Here is a 23,071-nt window from a genome sequence, read left to right on the forward strand (position 1 = left end):
AGAAAGAGTCAAGGGACCAGTCAGCTTTAAGCAAGGCTAAGGGAGGAGGAGCTTCCCACTGCTTAATTGTATGGCCTAATACTAGACCCAAGTCCCTAAAAGATACTAAGAATGCAGAAGGAGGGGGAAGAGAAAGGATGGTGGGCAGGATATCTGTTTTTCTCAGTTGGTAGATTCAGAACTGGTGGGAATAAGGCTGTTCAACAGACACAGAGACAGAGACAGGCCATTTGAAAAACCAAAGCAAACCCTGGAATCAACTTTATTGCTGATGGTTGTGGTCTCTTCTTCCCTATGCCCTCCTCTCTCTGATGGTCCAAAGCCCCTCCAGGATAGCACAGTGCTTAGGCTCTGCTGGGCCAGAGGCAAAGGAGACAATCTGCCTCCCAAGTCTGCGCCCAACTCAGTCCCTCCCCTGAACCCACCCTACCCTATTGCACATCAAATCATGTAAACATGGCTATGGGCATGGCCCTGAACAGCAGTGAGGCAGATTGATGTGTAAACAGATTTGGGACCAGGAGCCAGACCCAGTCACCCAGCCCCATCCCATGCTGAGGCCCACAGTTAAATCTGGAAAAGCAGGGGGGCCTGGTCCCAAACTCTGGCTCAGATTATGCAACAGTGCAGACAGCTCAGCTCCCCTCTACCACCCACCCTCTCAGATTCCAGGTCCTGAGGTCCACCCACTCCTGGGCGCCCCTCCAGGCCTGGGCAGCAGATGGCAGTGTCCAGTTTTCTCCCTCCCACCCCCAGCTGGATGTCACTGGTGCTGGGTCTTCCTAGATGCCCGGGGGAAACCGGAGACAGGCAAAGGCAATCTGTCCAGCCCTGGAGAAGAGGGAGGGTGGGCGGTCAAAAGCGGGACATAGGTCCAGTCTTGGAGGTAAGGAAACCGAGCCACAGAATGGGTGTCTGAGGCACGTTACAAACAAAGCAGAGAGCATGCCATCTCTCCTGCATGAGTGATCATGGTTCCAGAGGGCCCCACCTCACAACCACCCCACTAGCCTGCCCCCACACTCCCTCTCACCAAAGGCCCGGATCAGCTCTGCCCGCACAGCTGCGGTAAAGGTCTTCACCAGACAGAGAGTGGTGAGGCCCGCGAAGGCTGCATTGTAGAGGAACACGATGTAGAAATTGCCCAGCCAGTTGAAGCGTCCAAAGTCACCCAGCAGGTCAAAGCGAGTGAGCCCTGAAGTACAAAGGCCAGGATGGGAGTGGGCTCCCCAGCTCCTCCCTGGCTCAGAGCCCAGCTTTCTGCTGCCTCCTGGTGGCCACATCTCAACACTGCAATTCATAGGTTGGACTCCCCTATGCGTTAATGACTCCCACTCTCAACTTGTCTCAGAGGGAGTTCATGGATGTTGAAGAAAACGTCAGCAGCTAGGCTTGCTCCAACCTCCCTTCCAGAGTTTGGCATCTTCTCCTCCAATGGGGCCCCCCTCTGGCTCCACATGTCCCTAGGAGCTCCCTGGGCCTGCTACTTGTTCCTGGGCCAGGCACCTAAAAGCTGGTCACTCAGTGTTTTGGGGGACAGAGCAGTGTGGAGGCTCAGAGCTGTTTTGGTTCATATCCAAACTCCACCCCTAGCTAATTGTGTGATCAGGATCAAATTCTTTAAATTTCTGTGCCTCGGTGTCCTTAACTATCAGAAATACAGAAAATAACGGGATTGTGAGAATTAAATGGGACAACACACATAAGGCACTACATATATGCCAGGCACTATTCAAACACTTACTGAGCCATAACCATAATAGTGTCATCATAAGTCCAAATATTGGGGCCCTCTCCTACCTAAAAACATATTCTTACCTGCATCCAACCCACGTAAGGAATTAACTAGTGGGCCACAAGTCTAGTGTCCTACTAAATCCCCATGGCATTAGTAGTACAAAGGGTGTAATGGAGACAACACGAACTGAAGAACCAAACAGAACTGATGTAAATACTAAATCATTTAGGAGACACGGATGACGGTATGATGGATGGGGGGATGACCTATGCAACTCCCATACTACCCTGGGGGGAACTATTATACTTTTGAACACTTCTTACCAGGTAATTCTAGATCATAGCTCTAAAGATGGGAGAAGGATTGAGTGTATTATCTGATGCCCCAGTGTGTGGGGAAAAGCACTGGACTGGGGTTTAAGAAACAAGGGTTCTTGGGGCCCCTGGGTGGCTCAGTCGATTAAGCATCTGACTTCAGCTCAGGTCATGATCTTGCAGTTCGTGTGTTTGAGCCCCACGTCGGGTTCTGTGCTGACAGCTCAGAGCCTAGAGCCTGGAGCCTCCTTCTCTCTGCCCCTCCCTGCTCATGCTCGGTCTCACTGTCTCTCTCTCTCAGAAATAAACATTGATAATAATAATAATAATAATAATAATAATAATAATAAAAAAGAGACAAGGGTTCTAGCCTGACTTGGCCTTGCTTCAAACTAGTTGTCTAACTCGCTAAGTCAATTAGCTTCTCTGTTTCTTGTCTTTATAAAATGAGAATGTTTATTAGTGGATCCAGCCCAAAGGAAGATTTGGGGAAAAGTGGTGCTTCTCCACCAAAAAATGGAAGTAAAAGGGAGAGACTATGGGATGTAGCTAATGGGAGAAGTATGAGCTTTGAAGCAACACTACTCTGAAGCTCAACAGAGGCATTTTACAGGGCCTCAATTTCTCCATCTGTATAATGGGGGTAATACCTCCTTGAAGGTTTGTTGTGGGAATTAGAGACAGCATGTATAGAAAGTATAAGCTTAGCATGAGTAGGTACTCAGAAAAAACCAATTAATTCCTTTACCTCCTTTTGCTACTTACCCAGGGTTCGAGAAAAGACAGGAAGTGCTGAGCTTAGGACCAGGAGACAGACACAGTTCCCAATTATCTGGGTGGGAGTAAGGAAAAGGGGAGGTGAGGGTAGCAGAGCTGCTAGCACCTAGCACCCATGCATGCCCCCGGGAGGCTTCCACTATACCCCGCCCCCAGCTACCTGCGTCATGGCTGTGTCGTGCCATCTGGGCCGCAGGCCCCGGAAGAGTGGAGAGCTGTAGAATCCCACAACTGAGGATATCATCAGGTAACTGCCAGTGGGTTAAGGAAGAACTGGCCAGCTCCCAAGGATTAGCGTCATCTCCAAGGAAATGGACCTCTCCCCTAACCCTCCTTTCAAGTAAATCTTCTTTCTGAACCCCAGGTTGGTGAAGACTTGCCCTCTTCCCCAACATTCCCACCACACCTTCCCACCACAGTCCCAGGAGACAAGTCCAGTGAACAGAGGCAATGGTGGGCTTCCAGAAGGATACAAAATGAGTACAACCTGAATGACGGCACCAAAGGAGCCCAGCTTGGAGAAGGAGACCTGGCCCAGGGAGGCATCCTGAGAGAAGGAGTGGTGTCACTATAGAGTATTCCCTATCAGGAGCACCACCCAGCACCCAGCCTTCACTCTGGCCTCAGCTTCTGTCTCTCACCCCTAGCCTTTCTTAGGCTCTCCCCAAAAGATATGGTGGGAGGGTGGCCCAGTACCTGCATGCCTCGGGGCATGGCAGCCTCATCGATGAGCAGCTCCAGGATGTGGATGGCCACAATGAGCACAGAGAGGCCCTGTGTGAAGCAAGGTCATGGACTTCCATTCCTGCCTCAGCCCACAGCTGTATTCAGAGCTGAATGTTAAGAGCAGATACTCTGGCCCAACATTTTCAGTTTCCCATTAGCTGTGTAGGACTGTTCAAGGCTGTTGCGAGCAACAGAGCACCTTTGAGGGTATTATAAGACACACCTTTCTGGTCAAAGAGAAAAATGTACCTCTTCCTCCAGACTGATAAGACTTATTTCCAAGTCCAGAACATGGTAAGTGAGGGGATGGACTAGAGTTCAACCCCTATTTTCATCCCAGAGAAAACCCATGTGACTACTACTCAGTGGCCATGTATGACCTTAGGCAAACCCCTTTGCTTCTGTTTCTTCATCTACAAAATGGGGCTGATGTGCGCAGTACAGGGCAGGGCACAAAGTAGCAATCAGTGAGAGGCAATTACTATTATTGAAGATAACCAGGTCCCTGAATCTCCTCCCTCTTCCCTGAGAAGACCTAAAGTACTCAAGAGCCTACTATTCCTCACCTCCACCAGGAACGGAATACCTACCGTCAGTACCAGTAAGCACAGCATGGCCAGGGGGTAGCCCAGGTTCCGCTGCCAGGCTGAAGCCTTCCGCCGCTTCTCTGTACAGGGATGGAAAGCTGTTAGCAAGGGCCTAGAATGAAGGGCTACCTTCCTTGGGGACACATAGGTATCAATCCCTACCAACCTACGTACCCAGCAGGACCCTCTGTGTCTGCAGAGCCAGGACCTGTCTGTGCAGCAGCTCCATATCCAAATGCAGCCAGCAGGAGGTGGGATCTGAGGGCAGAGAAGATGGTGCTGCCCCCCAGTCCTGAGGGCCCTGCCCAAACCATGCCCACCATCCCATCTGGGGAGAACCATGACTCACTGCAAATCCTGCGGGTTAAAGCTGCCTCCTCAAAGGCTGAACAGTACAGCTGCTCCTCCAGGTCTTCCAGCAGCTGAGGGGAGGGGAAAGGGGAAACTGTCAGAGGTTCCCTGGTCCCAAAGGCCCAGGAGACCCCCGCTCATCCCAGGATCCATAGTCTCATTCCTTCCCCTAACCCTCATTCATCACCCTGCAGCCAGTGGCTTTATCTAGTCCCTCCCAACTGCCTGTGTTCTGCCTTGCATGTCTGGTGACCAGCTCCAGATGATGGAAGTGAGAGGCACAAAGGCAGCAAAGGCTGGGACCTTCTGCAAGGTGTGCACCACACAACTGTAGGCCTGCCTCACTGTTTGGCCCCAGCTTTTCAGGAATCAAAGGGCAAAGAGTACTACATACCCGAGGCTTGACCAGTAGCTTCCCAGTGACTGAGAACATGCGGGCGAGACCTAGTGGAGTACACACTGTGGGGACAGGAGCCAGTTACCTGCCAGACCTTTCTCTCAACCACTTTCCCTACCCACCCTTCCATTCCCTCTCTTTCCATCCTGGTTACTCTGATCCATGGACTTTACCCATGCTCTCCAAGACCCCGAACACTCACCCAGGAGCAGCAGGACCCCAAGAAAGGAGATGCAGGAGTAGAGGTAGGGGAGGTAGTACTCCCAGAAGTCTAAGGGTAAAAAAGAAGTAAGTCAGCTCGTCTCTCCTCCAGCTTCCTGAGGGCTAGCAAGCTTCAGAGACTAGCAAGGACACCATATACAAGCCTATAGGGGTTAGGCAAGTAATACGAATGAGGAAAGCTGGCCTAGTGCCAGCAGAACAGGAAGAAGCAGCGGGGTCCTAAGTCATAGGACCAAACTGGAGGTCTTAAGCCATATCTAAAGAACACAACTGCTATTAGGCCCACCCAGTCCCTGGGGTCTAGTGTGGCTGGATCCTCAACCTTGTCAGAAAAAGCCATAAATCTAGATATTTAATGTGAAATCTCCCAACTTTTACATTTCAGCAACTGACCCCTTTATATTTTTAATCATTGCATGGGTCCAATGGATCATTCCTGCAAATTGGACTTGGCCTGAAGTCCATCTGTTTGAAACTTCAGTCTAAGAAACATGGTCCCAACCTTCTCCACCTTAGAGGGATACAGTTGTTCCAGGCAGAGGAACATCAGCCAACTGCAGAGTCACGCAGCCTGGAGGGTGGGGAGGAAGCTGGCTCTCTCACCATAGAGTGACTCCCTGCTGGCCTTGTTGTTGTCCACAATGGCCGAGGCCACCCACACCATGCCCAGCACCAGGAGGGTGAGGAGCATCAACATCACCACCGTCTCATAGACCCGGCCCAGGACACCCTATAGGAGGAGACAACAGATGAGGGTCAGGTTCAACATCAGGGGAAGGTAGGAGACACTGGGGATGGCAGCCTGGCTGGGGAAACCAGAGAGGACTGGGTTCAGGAGACAGGGAACATCTAGGGACATTCATTATACAGGATAGGCTTCATCTGGAACCCCCTCCTCAGGTACCTTCTCTATCCTGCCTTGCCCTGGGAGGCTGACCCCTGAGGGCTGCATCACGTAAGCTCTTTGCCCTCTGGGAAGAACAGGCAGGAGAGTGGAAAATAGGAAGAGAGGGATCAGGGTATTTCTTGTTTCCTCCTACCTTTGGCTTTATGGTTTTGGCAGTGGCTGTGAAGCACCTTCCAGCTTCAAGTATCAGTGGGTTCCAGAAACTATTTCCCTTTGCTCTCATAGGCCTAGAGGTGGTAATGACTTCCTGCTGCCAGTAGCACTTCAAACTCCTTGTGGGTCCCCTTAACTCTGACTAAACCTCTGCCAATAGTCTTTGTTAAAATCTCTTCAGTTGAACCATCTGAGTGGAATTCTGTTTCCTGCCTGGGTATAACCCCACTCACCTTTCTGGAGCCAGCAAAGCCCTCAGACTCAGTGAAGAAGTATGCAAAGGGCATGAGGAAGATGAGGGACAGGTTAGAGAAGAGAAAAACGAGGTTCCAGAGGCCTAGAGCAAAAAAGGAAAAGCAGAGGTGGTCAGTGGGGGAATGGGAATGACCCATTGGGGACTGATCATGTGGCAGAGGAGGGGGCAAGGGTGGGGTGATACACAACTAATTAGCCTAGGCTGTCTGTGTCTGTCTGAATATACCTGTTTCCTATCCCCACCCCAAGTTGCAACCAGGAGCAACGTACCATGGATGAGGGAGCCGTTGAGCCACTGGATATAGTAGTTGCGAGGCAGTGAGAGCAGCACCTCATTGCTGATAATGGAGAAGGGCAGGAGCAGGACAGCACCCAGGGCGACCGCCAGGGTAAAGGTGCAGAGCTCGAGCCTGGGCAGAGAATGGGTTGTGCCCTTGCTTAGCTCGGGCACTTACTCCCCTTGGCCCAAGAAGCCCTATTTGTCCCCATGGGCACCTGTGAACTACATGTAGCAGTGACAGACTGAGGGAAGGAGCCATCCAGCTAGGGCACTACCACTGCCCCCCTGAACACCCCCTCCAAGGAAGCCTTGGCACAAAGAATGGGAACACCTTAGGCATTCACGTCATCTGCCATGACACTTGCCCAGATTGTCCCCAGGAATGTGGTCCTCCTACACATGCCTGCTGGGTATGGCAGGTATGCCAAGCTAAGGGGCTTGTCTTCTCTTCTCTTCTCTGCTCAGAGATGTAGATTTCTGAGCTTGCCTTCTCCAGCCCAAATAAGAGCAGGGTCACCCCATATGGCTATGCCCTGCATGAAGGCACTAGGCAAAGGAAAATAAGGAGCTGAAACCCAGCTTGATAGCCAAGGCCTGTGTCCAGGACTGCCTCAGCTGAAAAGAGATACTTTTTTATCTAGTTGGTCCACCAAGAGGGGAAGGTTGCCTTCCTCTAAACTGTTGACCTGGAGGGGTCATCTCTCTATTTTCCCTATATGTGCTGGTGAATAATAACAGCCTGGAGCAAGGGTTATCCTCTCAGAACCAAGCATGCCCTGCCCTTGGCGGTTCCACCTTCCACATCCCCTGCTCTATTTCCATTGGTTTACATCCCCACAGTACTCCCTCCCTGATGGCCACTGGGAGGTGAAGCCAAGCTGGAACCACTTCCGGTGACTCAGGCCCCAGATCACAGTCCCTGGCCAAGAGGCTCCCAGAAACTCCTGGCCTAACCAGGAAGACAGGAACAACAGCTTTTCCAAGCGTCTCCAGGGTGGGGTGAAGCCGGAAGAAGCCAGAAATGGAGTGGAAGCAGAAGCCCTCTCTTCATTGTACAACACCTCACTCTCCCCCTGGCTCCAGGAGTCTCACTAGATCCCAGCTTCTAAAGGTTCCTGGTGCCAGGTGCTGAGGCAGCAACACTTACGCAATCTTGTTGACTGTGGCATCTTCATCATCCACTACGAGAGAGGGGGGGCAAGGGGAAGAGGTAGGACATCAGTGGGTAGCTCTGGGAACCATCTGTGCTGCAGTGGGCCCTGCCACCCCCTCCCTATCCGGAGGCAGAGCTGGACAGGAGGCTCTGGCAGAGTCCACACTATGAACCCACAACCTATTCTCTAGCCAAGGTGGCAGCTTTAAGATCTGTGGTCCCAGGCAGAGAGAATACAGGCCAGAAATTCTCTCACTTCCCTCCCTCCCCACAATCTCTCATTGCAGGTTCCTCTTTGCAAGCTGAACACGTAAGAAACAACTGGTCTGTAAGGCTGGTTACATCAGTGGCTGGATTAAGCAAAGGGAAAACAGGGGAGGGGGAGGGGAGAGTCACAGAGAAAGCCCTCAGGAGCATTACACTGAGGAGTAACTGTCTTCTAGGGTGGGGGCTCATGAAGCCTTCTGGAGGGAAGGAAAGGCTAGGGCCTGGACAGGATGATCCGGACAGGCAGGTGGAGGGAACTGGGGCAAGTGTGTCACCCGAATCGCACAATGCCTACGGGAAGGAAAGCTCCAATCTGAGCACACTTAGACTCTCTATAAAGAGAAAGTCCACCTTCACCAGGTCCTGGGGTCCCAGTGGTCAGCAGGTCTCTGTTACTGGGTGTGGATGCACTAGTGGAGAGAACAGATTGTACCCATGGTAACACTCGCCATAATACCCATTTTAGGTTCACAGAGGGCTACACAATGTGTGGACATTGGTCCACACAATGTCAATGAGCTGGTAAGAGACTATTAGGCCTGTTTTGTAGGGGATGGAACTGAATGTCAGAAAAGTTACATGACTTGCCCAGTGGCTTTATCAGTTGCAGACCCTTCTGTCTAGACTTTCCACTATACCACCTTGCCCCTGCCTGTGGAAGGGAAGCAGAACAGGCAAAGGCTCCGAAACAGTTGACCCTCCTTTCCCAGCAGGCACCATAGGCCCATTCCCCTGAGGATGGCCCCATGGCAACAGGATCCCTGGCAGAGGACAGGCAGGAGGGAGGAGAGTCACGTACCTGTGGTGAACTCAGCAGGCTTCTTAAAGTGGGTCAGGGCGATGTGGCAGAGAATGTAGAGTGTCGCAAACAGAAGTGTTGAGATCTGTGGCAGAGTGTGAGCTGGGATGAGAAACTCTAATCCCCAGCATATTCCACAGCCCCTGTGGCCTGTTAATTCTATGGGGTCACTTTCCCAAAACAAGGCACCATACTTCCCGGGGTTCCATTTTTCTCCCCAGTACTTTCTTCTGGTCAGGGCCCCAGGGGCCTCTAAGAAGCACCAGAAAGGGGATGGGGGGACAGTACTACGTCCAGCCCTATGAAGTTTTGTCTGGGAGAAAATAGCTTCAGCTGAACCCTGGTTGGTAAATGGGCAGAGAAAACTCCTAGAGATCCACGTACACACATGCCTGAAATGGGCCACAGAACCAGAGGGAATTTACTCCTAGTACATTACTGGAAAGAATAGCAGCTTTCAGGGAAGAAGGGGATGCCTGCATTGTCCTGATACTTCACTCTTCCTCCCTCTTCCACTTCCACTGCTGCCACTTTGGCCCAAGCTCCAGGAGAGAATAAGTAGGAATCATGTTCCTAAACTACTTCAGGATTTCTACTCTGTGTTTATTCAGGGGCCCTGAAAGATCAGATCTGCTCTGGGCTAAACTAGAGCCTCATTTAATCCCCTGTCCCTCAGAATAGACCTTAGTTGAGGCCCAACATCTAAAATCTACATTTCTAGAACCACATCACCCCCCCCCGCTTTGTTTTTTTATTTTGATTTTTTACTTATTTTTTCTTTTATAATCATTTTATTTTTTTCCTCTGTATGTATGTATGTATTTATTTATAATATAATTTATTGTCAAATTGGCTAACATACAGTGTGTAAAGTGTGCTCTTGGTTTTTGGGGTAGATTCCTGTGGTTCATTGCTTACATACAACACCCAGGGCTCACATCAGCCCCTTTAAAGGCTGTTAATTCCTGGTCCCTACTTCAAGTGACTTCCAGCTCCGGAGCCAGGCCTCTCAGTGCCCCTGGGCAACTGGCCCTCCAATCACCAGTTATGGCAGGACTTGGCCAGGTAACTCTGCACATGCATGCATCCCTACCGTACCCCAAGTAATCTGCTGCTGTCCAGGGAAGGAGCCACTGGTCAGCTTGGCTCTGCAATCAGTGCTAGAGTCTTGAGAAGAGATGTTATTGCATTTTTTAAAATTAATTTATTTAAGTAATCTCTACACCCAATGTGGGGCTTGAACTCATAACTCCGAAATTAAGAGTTACATACTCTTCTGAGGCATCTGGATGGCTCAGCCAATTAAGCCTCTGAATCTTGGTTTTGGCTCAGGTCATGAGCTCATGGCTTTGTGGGTTCAAGCCCCACATGGGGCTATGCACTGGCCGTGAGAAGCCTGCTTGGGATTCTCTCTCTCTCTCTCTCTCTCTCTCTCTGTCCCTCTCTCTCTGCCCCTCCCCCACTTGCACTGTCTCTGTCTCTCGCAAAATAAATAAACTTAAAAACAAAAAGAGCTACACATTCTTCCCACTGAGCCAACCAGGCACCATGAGATGTTAATTGCATTTAAAGTAAGCAAAGAAAGCAGGATCAGTCTCATGGGTCCTCCGGTTCCCAAGAGGAGCTGACCCTACAGGGAATCTGCATACAGTGACCTATACAAGGAAGGAAGAAGTCAAAGAGACCCAAGGAGAGCAATGGATCTAGAATAAAATTTTAGCTTTTAATATTAGGGAAGCTGAGTAGAATGAGTTACTCAGATTGTACTGAAGATTTCTACTGCCTAGTGCTCTCTCTGCCCTTGGGCTTGCGTAACAGCCAGGAAGGTGGGAGGGCTCAAAAGGTCAGGCTGGAGTTCCACGCAGTTCCAGCAGAAGCTAGGTCATTCTCTAGAGCAGTGCATGGGAGCCAGGTGGGGGAGGCACGAGAAGCCTTCGGGCTGCCCTTGGCTAGCACTGATGTCCTCAGCTAACAGTACTAAAGAGTGGGGGAGATATTTAGCAGGCTGCTTCTCTGTCCAAGGTCTCATCCCTCCCCATTCTCTAGGAATGTGGGCCTCTATCCCTACACTGTTTCAAGGCCTGGCGTGTCTCCACAATATGCCCAACCTCACCACGTGGGACTATCCACTAAGGATCACCCAAGGAAAGCTGATCTGGAGTTCCACACGTGGACTGATACATTCCCTATTTTTCAGTCCTCACAGATAAGAGCAGACCTAGTTATGTCATGGCTCACTTTACCTCTCCTCCAGTCTGAGGCTGCCCAGGGCAGATTGTGAAAAATAAAGGATGACCCCATCAGTGGGTCTCCCTTCTCATTAAGGCTTCTGTTCTTCCAGACCTTCCCTTTTTGCTTTCTATTTAGTATCTGGGGGTGAGGGCTACTCTCGGGAAGTCTGAGGAAGGAGATAGAGGAGGAATGAGAATTGAAAGCAGGCCTGAGGAAGATGCAGCTCCCTAAGTGCCACCGGTGTCCCCTGGGGCCCAGGAGTGAGGCGTCCATCACAGTGTGGCAGGTTCAGCTGTTGCTCTAGGTGGCAGTGAGGGAGTAGGGAACGCAGCCTGCGGCTCTCTGGAGCACTGGGGAGGGAGAGGGACATTCACAGGGGAAATCCCGGCGTGGCCAGAGAGCTAGGAACCTACGCTTGTGGGGGTTTCTAACAAACACCAATGAGAAGGAAAAGAAGGGGAAAACTTAATTGTTCTCCATCTCTACACAGAATCCCTCCCAGCAAGAGTCCTTTCTTCCGAAGTGGGAGACCCATCAAAGTCCCCTGTTCCTCTGACAAGCCACCCCTACACCTCCCAAGTTTTTCTTGGAATCTAGTTCAGCGTTTGGACGTCCGCCTTTTCGTGAAACATCAGTGGAGTTTGCGGGTAATGCGAACAAGCCCTCCCTCAATTAAAGCCATCCCTCTCAGACTATCCGACTACGAAGATAAAACTCACTAGCCTTGCAGGCCCACGCCCTGAACCCCAGCAGGGGTGGGGGGAGGCAGGAGGGCGGGCGGGGGGAGGGGCGTGTAGAGGGGAGGAACGGAAACCGACCCGCGGCTTTGTTTACCGCGCAGCTACCCTACTGATCCGATCTGGGGGTTCACCAGCCGGAGCACCGGTCCTTCCTTCTGTCAGGCCGGGGCCCTTGGTCGCTCGCCCCTGGACCTGGCTCTGAGCCTAGGTGGTCGCACTCCAACCCGAACTTCTCCCTCTCCCGCGACACCCGTGCTTCTCCCCCTCTTGGTCCTACCCTTCTTGCCCGGGTCCCGTACTCACAATGCACTCGCGAACCCTCTCGTGGAATAGCTGCTCTCGCACGGATAGCACTTCGTAGTCAGCTGCTTCCATACTCTGCTCAGCATGACTGGGGCGGGGGTGTCTCCGGGCCCGGGGAGGACGAGCGGGGATGAAGCCGCCGCCGCCACGCACCCGGACCCAGCCAAGGAGCCTTTCCTCGCAGCCTGCGACGGAAACTCGGGATAATCTGGAGCTCAGATTCAGTCGTCCGGACGCCTTAAAGGGGCAGGCACCAGGCGCCTGGTTTTAAAGGGCCCTGGCCCCCTCTGCTCCCTCCCCTTTAAGGTCCGGCCTCAGTTAACTTTAACGCAAACACCCGCCAACAAGCCTGCTACGAGGAAGCGCAGGTGCTGGTTCTATCTTACTGGAGACCAACTGACGACACAAGGGGTGGGCAGTTTCTTCCAGCGAGCTGAGTTCATTGGCTCCTAAGGAGCTGCCGCTCATCGCCAAAGGAACGCTGATAGGCTCGCCCCGTGGAAAGAGGCGGGATCTTTGGGGCCCTAACAGTGCCAGTTCTAAAACTAAACAACTGTCTCCTTCAGCTCCTGCTGTTCAGAGAGGTCTCTTCTCGCACTGCCCGAGCAACCAAGATTTGAATTTGACCGTGGTTAAATGACCCATTTGGACCAGGCCAGCCAGGCAGGATGGGAGAGCGCCATGGGGGTTCTGAAAGGTACCGCAGCCCAGTAACCCAAGGCCTGTAGCAGCATTTTCCGAAAAAGTGTTTATGTTGGGGTGGGGCCCCTCCGCAGCCAGGAGTTTTCACTCAGTAACTTTTGTGGGAGGCCTAGTGTGTGCTGGAGCAAATAGTGAAGAAAACTGCATAGAGAACCACAGAAATATCTTCTGAAACTTTGTGAGGAAATGCCCACGGGATCATTGCTTAATGGGACTGAGTCAAATGTTAGCTGACCACCTGCTATGTGCCACTCACCTTACAGACTTCTATCTCATTTTTACATCACAACAGACCCTCAGAGGACGGTGTGATTAGCACTTTAGAGATTAGAAAACGGTGAGAGGTTGTCACGTGCCCAAGGTCACACAGTTAAGGAATGCCAGTTCTCTTCCTGCCACCTTGGAATATGCACTGTTTGGGAAGTTCCACCTTCATGGAGTTGAACTCATCCTCTAAATTGGAGAAGGGAAACTCAAAAGAAGGGTTGAGTTTTGCAAAAACCCCCCACTGAAGAAAAAGAGCCTGATTGTAACGGTCTAGTCTGCATCCAGTTACTATCTGAGCAAAAGTCAGGGGCCAGAATTAACAGCTGAATTCTGTACCCTGGTTAACTTCTCTGGAGCAAGTCATTTTTGTCCCTTCTTTGTTTGCCCAGTGATTTGCAGTAGGATCTTGGGAAATAAAATTAATGTACTTGTATATATGTGTACATGCCAAATATATATGTGTGTACACACACACACACACACACACACATCTGTCTTTGGTGACAGCAAGATAATGAGAGGAGCTAAGGAGTTGATTTCCCTCTTAGCAACTAAGCTTAGGGTGGAGAGAACATCAGTGGGAAGAGGGGGTAGTTACCAACAGATGAAGATCGCTGGTTGGGTCCTGGGATCTGCTGCAAGGAAGGAAAAGTGAGCACAGGGATGTGGCTTGGGCTATTGAGCGTGTTTTCGGGATAACCATATTGTGTTTTGTTTGGCTTACAGTGTTTTTTTTTTTTTAAACAAATTTGAACAAACTTATAAAAATCAGGACACCTTAAGAATTTAGATTTCTGTCTCTTAAATAGAAGATCTGGCAGAACTGGGCAACAAGGACATATGACCCTATAGATGGGGCAGGATGTGCTCTGGTCTTTCACAGTCTTTATCACTTGGAGAAGCGCTAACACCTCACCAGTGTTTCCACTTACATTGTCAGCCCAGCTGTGCATTTGAGGTCGTAACCTATGAGCTAACCCCTCTCTACTGCTTCAACTTGGTACCATCTTAACCCCAGCCTTTGGTCAACTCCTGGTGGACATTGTCAAGCTCTTTTCTTCCTTAGGGCTCTGTATTTGATGTTGCCTCTGCCCAGAAGGCTCTCCTCTTCCCCTCCTCCTTCCTTATTCAGTTCTGGCTGATTTAAATCTCAGGTTTGAGCTTAAATGATAATTGTCCAGAGGAGTCTTCCCTCACTTATCTAAAGCAAACTAATTTTGTGATATTATTTATAACAAATGGTCATAGCTTGATTTGTTTGTATTTGTTTGTCCTGTCCTCCATGTAGGCTTGTAAAGGGGAAGAATCATTTGTCTTGAATGTAGTTATTTCCTTAGCCCTTAGCCAGGTACCTAATACATGCAGACACTCAAATATTAACAAATGTATTGAGAAAAGATGGCAGGCATTGCTAATAATCAGAAGACCTGGGTTCTAGTTCTAGCACTGTCATCCTGGACTATATTTAATCTTGTTTGCAAAACTAGAACACCCTTCAGATTGCTTCTAAATCTAAAAATCTAATGTTCACCGTCCTTTGCAGTTTACAATGTGCTGTGACATCACCCAAGCCACAGACTATTAAATCTGATTCTTACAACAGCTGGTTGACATAGATTCTGCTTAGAGATTTATCACCTTCTAGAATGTACAGATATGTACAACTGAAGTGAACTTTAAAAGGCAAAATATCAATAAACATATCAACTTGGAACTGCATGGTAGAAGACAAGCTCAGAATAGAGAGAATCTAGAATAATTCCTAGAGAAAGTGGTTTCAAGCCCAGGGGAAATCTGATTTATTTGCTCACAAGTCTTTGAGCCCTTGTTTACAAATCCATTGGAAGCCAATAACTGTCTTTTCACTGCCTATATTTAGAATTGGCAAGAGATTCCAAGATTACTGAGTTACCACTCAGAAAACTATGCAAAAAGACACTCCCTAATATCTTTTTAAACTTACCAAATCTCACTGTGTCCAAATCCTATCTACTTCCAAGGCTCAACTTGCCAATAATGTAATGTCTTTTCTTCCATTCTTTCCTGAAGGGATTTTTGTCTGTATCATTTCAGCTATCTAGTTCAGTGAACAATTAGGCATATATGCACTATTTTATAACCTTATCTTGAGCTATTATTTAAATCTTTTGTATTGTTTAAATTTACCTGCACTTATATCTTTTCTCCTTTCCTCTTTCCTTCAAGTTGGAAGGAAACAGTTGGAAACCTGTATTTGGCTTCTGATGCATCCTTTTCTGTCCAACTTCAGTGCAGTTCTCATAGTAAACACTCAGTGTTAATGGATTTGATCTGCCTATGAGATTAGTTACCCATTCTTAGTAGAGAAGGGGTAACTAATTATGGAGAGTTAATTTCAACTTCTTCAAGCATAACAAGGAAGAGAACTAATCCACATTGAGCCTCCACTAAGTGCTAAACATTAATAGATACTTTTCATAGATTATTCAGTGACAAAAGGACCCTAAAAATAGACTTTATTCTTTTATGGATGAGGAATCAGTTTAAAGAGATTAACTTGTACAAGGGCCAACTATAGTAAGGGTTGAGTTAGGGTTTGAACTCAGCCTGTCTGATTCCAAAGCTTCCCTTTTTCTGGATGTTCTGCTGTTGCCTCTTTGTGGATATACCCCCCACTTCTGTAGTCTCTTCATTACTATACTGCTTAGATATTCAGTGTAATAGAAAGCTAAAACTTGAGGGGCGCCTGGGTGGCTCAGTCAGTTAAGCAGCCGACTTTGGCTCAGGTCATGATCTCGTGGTCTGTGAGTTTGGGCCCTGCCTCAGGCTCTGTGCTGACAGCTCAGAGACTGGAGCCTGCTTCAGAGTCTGTGTCTCCCTCTCTCTCTATCCCTCCCCCATTTGTGCTCTGTCTCTCTGTCTTTCAAAAATGAATAAATGTTTGAAAAATTTTTTTAAAAAAGCTAAAACTTGAATTTCAGTACCCTCAAGAACCCTGGGAAGTGTCCCCCCCCCCCCACATCTGAGGCCACCTTTGACCTTCCAAATGATGAAGACTTATTGCTGAGCTGCATCTTGAGAGGCACAGACAGAAGACCAGAGATATCTGCTCCCCAAGGTGACTGGGGCAGGAGAGAGGCAGAGAGGGGGATTTGGAAAAGCTACCCTTTTCTTTAAACAAGAAAATTTCCACGTTATGAGTGATCTTCATTTTCTCTTTGCTTACCTGGATGTCCTAATTTTCCCAGAGAGAACACCGTAAGTACAGAAAAAAATCTTGCTACCTTCAGGGTGATTTTATTCCCAGGACTTCCTGGGACTTCAGGAAGATTTCATCCAGCTCTGAGGTGAAAATGCTATAGACTATGATATTTTGCGTGAATTTTGTTTTTACATGTCCCAAATTAATGTTAGTCAATTTTACCTCAAAAATAAATTCTTTTGTTAGACCCTAATCCACTGATGTCATGGTATTAGGAGGTGGGGCCTTTGAGAGGTAATTATGTGTAAATGAAATACAGCTCCCTTGATGTAATTAGTGTCCTTATAAGAAGAGAAAGAGACTAGAGCTTTCTCTCTCTGACCTGTGAGGACATAGCAAGTAGGCAAGCCAGGGAGGGTGCCCTCACCAGACACCAATTCTTAGACTTCCCAGCCTCCAGAACTATGAAAAATAAAAGTTTGTTAAGCCATCTCGTCTACGGCATTTGTTATAACAGCCCAAGCTAAGGCTGTAAACCTCCTCCTTTCTCTGATGGAAATTGCACCAGTTCCTAGAAATGGACTAGCAGCTTTGGGATTGCCCTCCTATCTAAGGTACCAGGGAAGCCAGAAAACCAGAAGTTCCTTTTAGGTAAGTCCTCACTGGTCTGAGAACTTGTTGGCAGGCGTTAGAGGAAGAGTTTAAGAAACATGTTTTAAGAGATTCTGTTCCTTTGTCCCTACTCATCTCTGACCTCTCCAAAAATATTTGAGAAAACAGTCATAATGAAAGATTGGCTGAGAGATAGCAGGAAACTTTGTGAAATCCTGGATTCTGGGGATGGAAAGAGATCTTAGAAATCTTTAGTTCTTTCTCCCTGTTTGCCATTCACAACATGGATGACATAGTGGCTCATTGTTTGTCCTAGCTAATTATTAGAAAGTAAGCTGCAATATTTTCCCCCATCCTTTTCTGTGCCCTCCAGGGTTTTGAGGAATAAGGCTGCTGCCATTTCTGGACAGCAGATCTTCATTGGGTTTCTCTTTTCTAATCTAAACATCCTCAGTTCTCTGAACTCCTCTACCCAAGACTCCTTAGCATTCCACTCACCTCTTAGAGGGAACTTTCTTGCCTGTCTGTATCCTCTTTGAGGTTCCCAGTACTGGACAAACAGTTTGCATAGCAGGGTACCCAGTGAAGAGGATGGTGGGAATGCTCCCCTGCCTAGTTTTGCATACTGATGTATAGATGGAATATCTAAGGTGACACCAGCCCGTTTTGACAGCTGGGTCACACTTTGGCCCCTGGCACATGTTAATTTGGTCAGTGTGAGCGAGTAGAAGCTCCTGCATGCTAGTATCATAAGACACTCGAGCTGGGCCAGAGGGAGTTAAGAGATCTATTTACGAAGAGTCTTTAGAACAGCTTTCCCTTCCACCTCCATTTAATGTCACTATCTACAGTGGTGTCTTCCAGAGGCGTCTTTGGGCCTGGGAAAGGGGGAGGTGGGGAGGGAAGGCAGTGGAGGGACAGTCATCTCTAGCTTTCAGAGTTAAAAATTTGAATCTTTGTTCTTGCCCCAAGTTAATTCTTTTTTTTTTTTAATTTTTTTTAACGTTTTATTTATTTTTGAGACAGAGAGAGACAGAGCATGAACGGGGGAGGGGCAGAGAGAGAGGGAGACACAGAATCGGAAGCAGGCTCCAGGCTCTGAGCCATCAGCCCAGAGCCCGACGCGGGGCTCGAACTCACGGACCGCGAGATCGTGACCTGAGCTGAAGTCGGCCGCTTAACCGACTGAGCCACCCAGGCGCCCCAACCCCAAATTAATTCTTGAAATATTTGTTGAGTGCCATTCATGCACTAAGCACCAAGCTAGATACTGGCAATATAGTGGTAAGCACAACAGATGTAGAGCTTATAAAATCTGATAGGGGAAAAATATACTAATTAAATAAATAATCACACAAATAAGTATATAATTCCAAAATGTGATCAATGCTTTAAGAGAAAAGTAGAAGGTTCTATTCAGATGTATAATGGGAAATCTGACCTACCCTAACCTAATCTTTAAGTCCTTGAAGAGGTAACACTTAAGTTTCCATCATCAAAGGAAGAGTATGAGTTAACTAGACAAAGAGGTGGGGGCAGTTATGGTTGGAAAAGTTATGATAGGTAGAGGGAAGAGTGAAGGTCCCAGGCAGGAATGAGATGATGAGCCTGATTCCATCACAGTTGGACATAGTAACATATAGCAAGCTGTCACTTGGGACATGGGTTGGTCAGCTGAGGGATGGGTGGGGAAAGACATTTATTTTGGTTTATGGACCAGATGGCAGAGAGGAAGTAGCTGGGCCTCACAACACAATGATCAGTATCTACATGATAATTTCTATATCATCAGGTAGTTATTGACTTTGTGTCAGTAATGAGTTCAGATTGATCTGGCAGTCTCCCTTACTACATGTTGACCCCAAGGCCATGTTTTTATATCTATCCAACCCTGGAGAGTACCCTCGAGGCAGGAACTGAAGTTAAGAGCTGGGGTATGGGGAGTTCCTAAATCCTGTGGCTGCCTGATTCATAAGGGCTAGCACGAGGCCCAGCTGCCTCTAGGAAGCGACAGAACAAAAAATGACAAGCCAGGGATGCCAAGTCAGTCACTTCCTGTTTATTACGTATCTTTTATGCTCAGGTCCAAGGTGACAGGGCAGAGTTCACAAATGTGAGCTCAGCTCTTCTGGGCAGAGAACTTGTTGTCAGTGGTGCCATCTGCAGGGCATTCAGGAATTTGCCAGGAATTTGTTGGATTGGAAAGGGAAAATGCCCTTTTCTCTTCTCTCTCATTCAAGTCTCTTAATCTGAAAGGTACAATAGGGCTGAAAGACTCCTATTCCTTCTGATGTTTTGGCGGGCAATTTAAGGCCTCTGGTCCTACCAGGCCAGGCTGATCAGAGGGCTGGTATCACTTCCCTTCTTCTCTGCCAATGATATCTGTTATTTGGAAAAAGAAAAAGAAAAAAAAAAAGAGAAAGGAAAATGAGGCACTGGGCTCCTCTCATTTTAAGGTCACCTCAAAGTGGCTAAGGATACTGCGTTGTGAAGGTATTTAAGCATGCTGGTGTTTAAAAAAAAAGGTGGGTGGGTATAAATTGAAAGCCTTCATGTAGTTAAGGTGAATGATCATTATGATTATTGTTATCATCATCATCATCCTTACCATCTCTAAGTAAACCCTTCTTGGGTTTTACTTATGTCTCTTTCTTTTCTAAGTAGATTGCTCATTTTCCTTTGCCAGTGGCTTTGGCATCTCACTGAGTTGAGCTGTCAAGTCCTGGGTACCTTGCCCCTCACCTTCTAAGCTTAGATGCACATCTCTAAACTTCAAGTCCTTCCAGATGCGATTGTACTATTCACCACCCTCTTCTGAGAAAGGAAGAATGGGAATCTGTAGTGCAAAAGGGAAAATAGGCCTAGAAGGTTAAGAGACCCTGACTAATGACAGAACAAAAAGTCAAGTGTCTCAGTCTGTTTCCCAGTCCTTTCTACCCTGAAAGTCAACTCCTCAGGAGATGCTTAAAGAGACCTGGGCCTGGAAACAGAATGAATACATTTTACAAACCCCTTGGGTTTAATGTTGATAATGAATAGAATAATAAAGTATCTGTCCTAGGGGGGAAATAAACAGTCTTTATTTTTACTTCCATTAGAGCATTCCATGGGCCATAATCATGGCCAGGCATTGTGCTTGCTGCCAGGGCAGAGATATAGATAATCAGACCCCAGTGCCCCCCAAAGGAATACTTGATGGCATTTCCTGGCTGCCTTGGCACTTCATTATAGGCATCCCCCCTGCCTCCCTCCCCCAGTCTCCCACTTGGTACTTCATGTCACCAAAGGTTTTGAGTACTTGTAACTACTAATCATCATTTCGACATATAAGACGATTGGGAACAGAAGGGACAGGGAATACTGAACTCAAGAAGCCAGTTGGATCAGTAACCAAATAATTAGAGTATAAAGAGGATTGGATAGTTCAGGAGGAATGTAGATAGGAGGTGTTTCTTCTAAAGGCTAGCTTAAATTAAGACAACAAAAAAAAATTTGAGCTTGAACTGTAGAAAATGGAAAATCTCTTCTCTCTAAAGTAGAGGTTTCCTCCTTTTTATTTATTTTAAAATTTAAAAATTTTTAAATTTTCTTTTAAAAATGTTTATTTTTGAGACAGAGAGAGAGGGGCAGAGAGAGAGAGAGAGAGAGAGGATCTGAAGCAGGCTCCGTGCTGGCAGTGCAGAGTCCACCAAGGGGCTCAAACTCACAAACTGAGATCATGACCTGAGCTGAAGTCAGAAGCTTAACCGACTCAGCCACCCAGGTGTTCCAATTATTATTCCTTATTAAAAAAAATTTTTTTTGAGAGAGTGCACACGAGAGTGGGGGAAGGGCAGGAGAGGATGGGAGAGAATCTTTTTTTCTTTTTTTTTTAATTTTTATTAACGTTTATTTATTTTTGAGACAGAGAGAGACAGAGCATGAACAGGGGAAGGTCAGAGAGAGAGGGAGACACAGAATCCGAAACAGGCTCCAGGCTCTGTGCTGTCAGCACAGAGCCCGATGCGGGGCTCAAACTCACAGACCGCGAGATGGTGACCTGAGCTGAAGTCGGCCGCTTAACCGACTGAGCCACCCAGGCGCCCCGAGGATGGGAGAGAATCTTAAGCAGGCTCAATGCTGAGCATGGAGCCCAACGTGGGGCTTGTTCCTGAGATCAAGACCTGAGCTGATATCAAGAGTCAGGCACTTAACTGAGCCACCCAAATGCCCCAAGATTTTATTTTTAAGTGATCTCTACACCTAACACGGGGCTTGAACTCACAACCCTGAGATCAGGAGTCACATGCTCCTCCAACTACAGCAGCCAGGCACCCCAAGCTTCCTCCCTTTTAAAAAATCAAATATATCAACCATACAGGGAAAAAAAGGATAAGTGGTATTGTTCTATACTATAGAGACGTTAAGATTTAGGGGTTTGTATGTAACTCCCACTGATTCTTCTCTCTTGTCAATGTGCAGTTTTCTCCCCCACTGAACAGGACTGACATGTAACAAATAGGATATTGTAGAAATGAGAGTGTGAGTTGCAAGGTTAAGTCCCTAACACTGCAGTTTCCAACTTGTCCTCTCTTGGATCACCCATTCTGGGGGAAGCCTGTTCCCATGTCCTAAAGACACTCAAGCAGCCCTGTTGGAGAGAGGTCCATCTGGTGAAAGAACTAAGGCCACCTGCCAACAACCAGCACCAACTTGCAAGACGGGCAGGTGAACCACCTTGGAAAGTAAATCTTCCAGTCCCAATGAAGCATTCAGGGAACTGCAGCCTCAGTCAACATCTTGACTACAACCTTATATGAGAAATCCAGAGACAGAATTACACCAGCTAAACCACCACCGAATTCCTGACCCTCAGAAACGGCCTGAAGTAATACACATATATTATTTTAAACCACAAAGTTTTGGGGCAATTTGTTATGTGGCAATAGATAAAACTGCAAACAACTACATACCTACTACCAGCTTGTCATCTTAGCATTTTGGTTTATTACAGATTTTTTTCTTTTTTAACATTTTTTATCAAAATTTTTTGTTTTTTTACTTATTTTGAGAGAGACAGAGACAGGGTGAATGGAAGAGTGGCAGAGAGAGAGGGAGAGAAAGAGAGAATCCCAAGCAGGCCCACGCTGTTAGCACAGAGCCTGACGTGGGGCTCAAACTCATGAAACCATGAGATCATGACATGAGCCAACGTCAAGAGTCGGATGCCTAACTGACTGAGCCACCCAGGCTCCTAGATTTTTAATTTTCTTAAAAATATAAACCCCCCATCTCCAACACACACACAAAACCCATTCAAAACAGAACAGATGCAGTTGAAACTCTGGCTTTATCCTGTACCTGCCTTGTGCCTCAGGTCTCTGAAAAGGCACCACTGCACACGCTCTATGGAATGTGTGCTTACTTCCCTGATTTTAGGCCATCCAGGCCGTCTTCCTGAAGAGCAAACTCTTCTCCGCATTGATTTGTTGCTGTTTCCCAGGCTCTGGCCTAACTACTTTTCCTTCTTGTTTTGCAGAAAAGAACAGAGAGGGATATTTCAGAGGGTCTTCAGATGGCTCACATAACCGACTTCCTTTGTGAGTTCAGCACTAACTCAAAACCTTCAATCCCCATTTGGTCACTAATTCAGTTTAGGGTTCCTCATGGTACATTAAGGCCCTGGCATTTGCCTTCCCGAGACCTGTGGTGGCTGCATTTGTGTTATCAGTCTACAGTGCCACCCAAGAGAGCTTTCTCTCAGAAATATGTGACAAATCAGATCATTTCTTTCAGGAGTAGAGAACTATTTTGTAAATTTGTAGGGAAAAAACTGGAAAATTTTTGGTATTCCCTACTCTTTAAACCAAGGATCAACATCTCCAGCCAACCTTAATAGTCCCTATACTTCCTGAATTTCAAATGTTTTCTCTTAGGTTAAACCCTCTATCTGCATCCTGTTTGCCTGTCTTCTCCATAGTCATTTAAATGCAGCCAAACTATATACTTGAAAGAATGTACAGTATGTTGGGGCACTTGGGTGGCTCAGTTGGTTGTATTGGAGTCTTGAATTTGGCTTAAGGCATGATCTGTTTTTGAGTTAAAGCTGTGTGGGGCTCTGCTGAGCCT

The 23,071-nt window shown here is 47.6% G+C and overlaps 1 protein-coding gene and 1 long non-coding RNA gene across 2 annotated transcripts; one reads left to right on the forward strand and one right to left on the reverse strand.

Annotated features, from left to right (window-relative positions):
- Positions 1-229: 229 nt before the first annotated feature.
- On the reverse strand, positions 230-12,543 carry LMBR1L (limb development membrane protein 1 like). Its single transcript, XM_060657743.3, has 17 exons — positions 12,202-12,543; positions 8,927-9,011; positions 7,855-7,888; positions 6,698-6,837; positions 6,406-6,509; positions 5,716-5,842; positions 5,093-5,161; positions 4,888-4,952; positions 4,492-4,564; positions 4,317-4,400; positions 4,146-4,222; positions 3,526-3,603; positions 3,303-3,376; positions 2,990-3,080; positions 2,818-2,884; positions 1,034-1,195; positions 230-831 (listed from the first exon to the last, which is right to left on the reverse strand). Exons 1-17 carry the CDS (start codon positions 12,271-12,273, stop codon positions 764-766), a joined length of 1,470 nt encoding a protein of 489 aa, XP_060513726.3. The 5' UTR covers positions 12,274-12,543; the 3' UTR covers positions 230-763.
- Positions 12,544-12,699: 156 nt separating this feature from the next.
- On the forward strand, positions 12,700-13,603 carry LOC132694435 (uncharacterized). The gene is made up of 2 exons (XR_009617304.3): positions 12,700-12,898; positions 13,196-13,603. It is a non-coding gene; the product is annotated as an uncharacterized LOC132694435 (long non-coding RNA).
- The last annotated feature ends 9,468 nt before the right edge of the window (positions 13,604-23,071 follow it).

This window comes from Panthera onca, chromosome B4 (genome assembly GCF_046562875.1).
Source record: "Panthera onca isolate mPanOnc1 chromosome B4, mPanOnc1 haplotype 2, whole genome shotgun sequence".
Lineage (NCBI taxonomy): Eukaryota > Metazoa > Chordata > Mammalia > Carnivora > Felidae > Panthera > Panthera onca.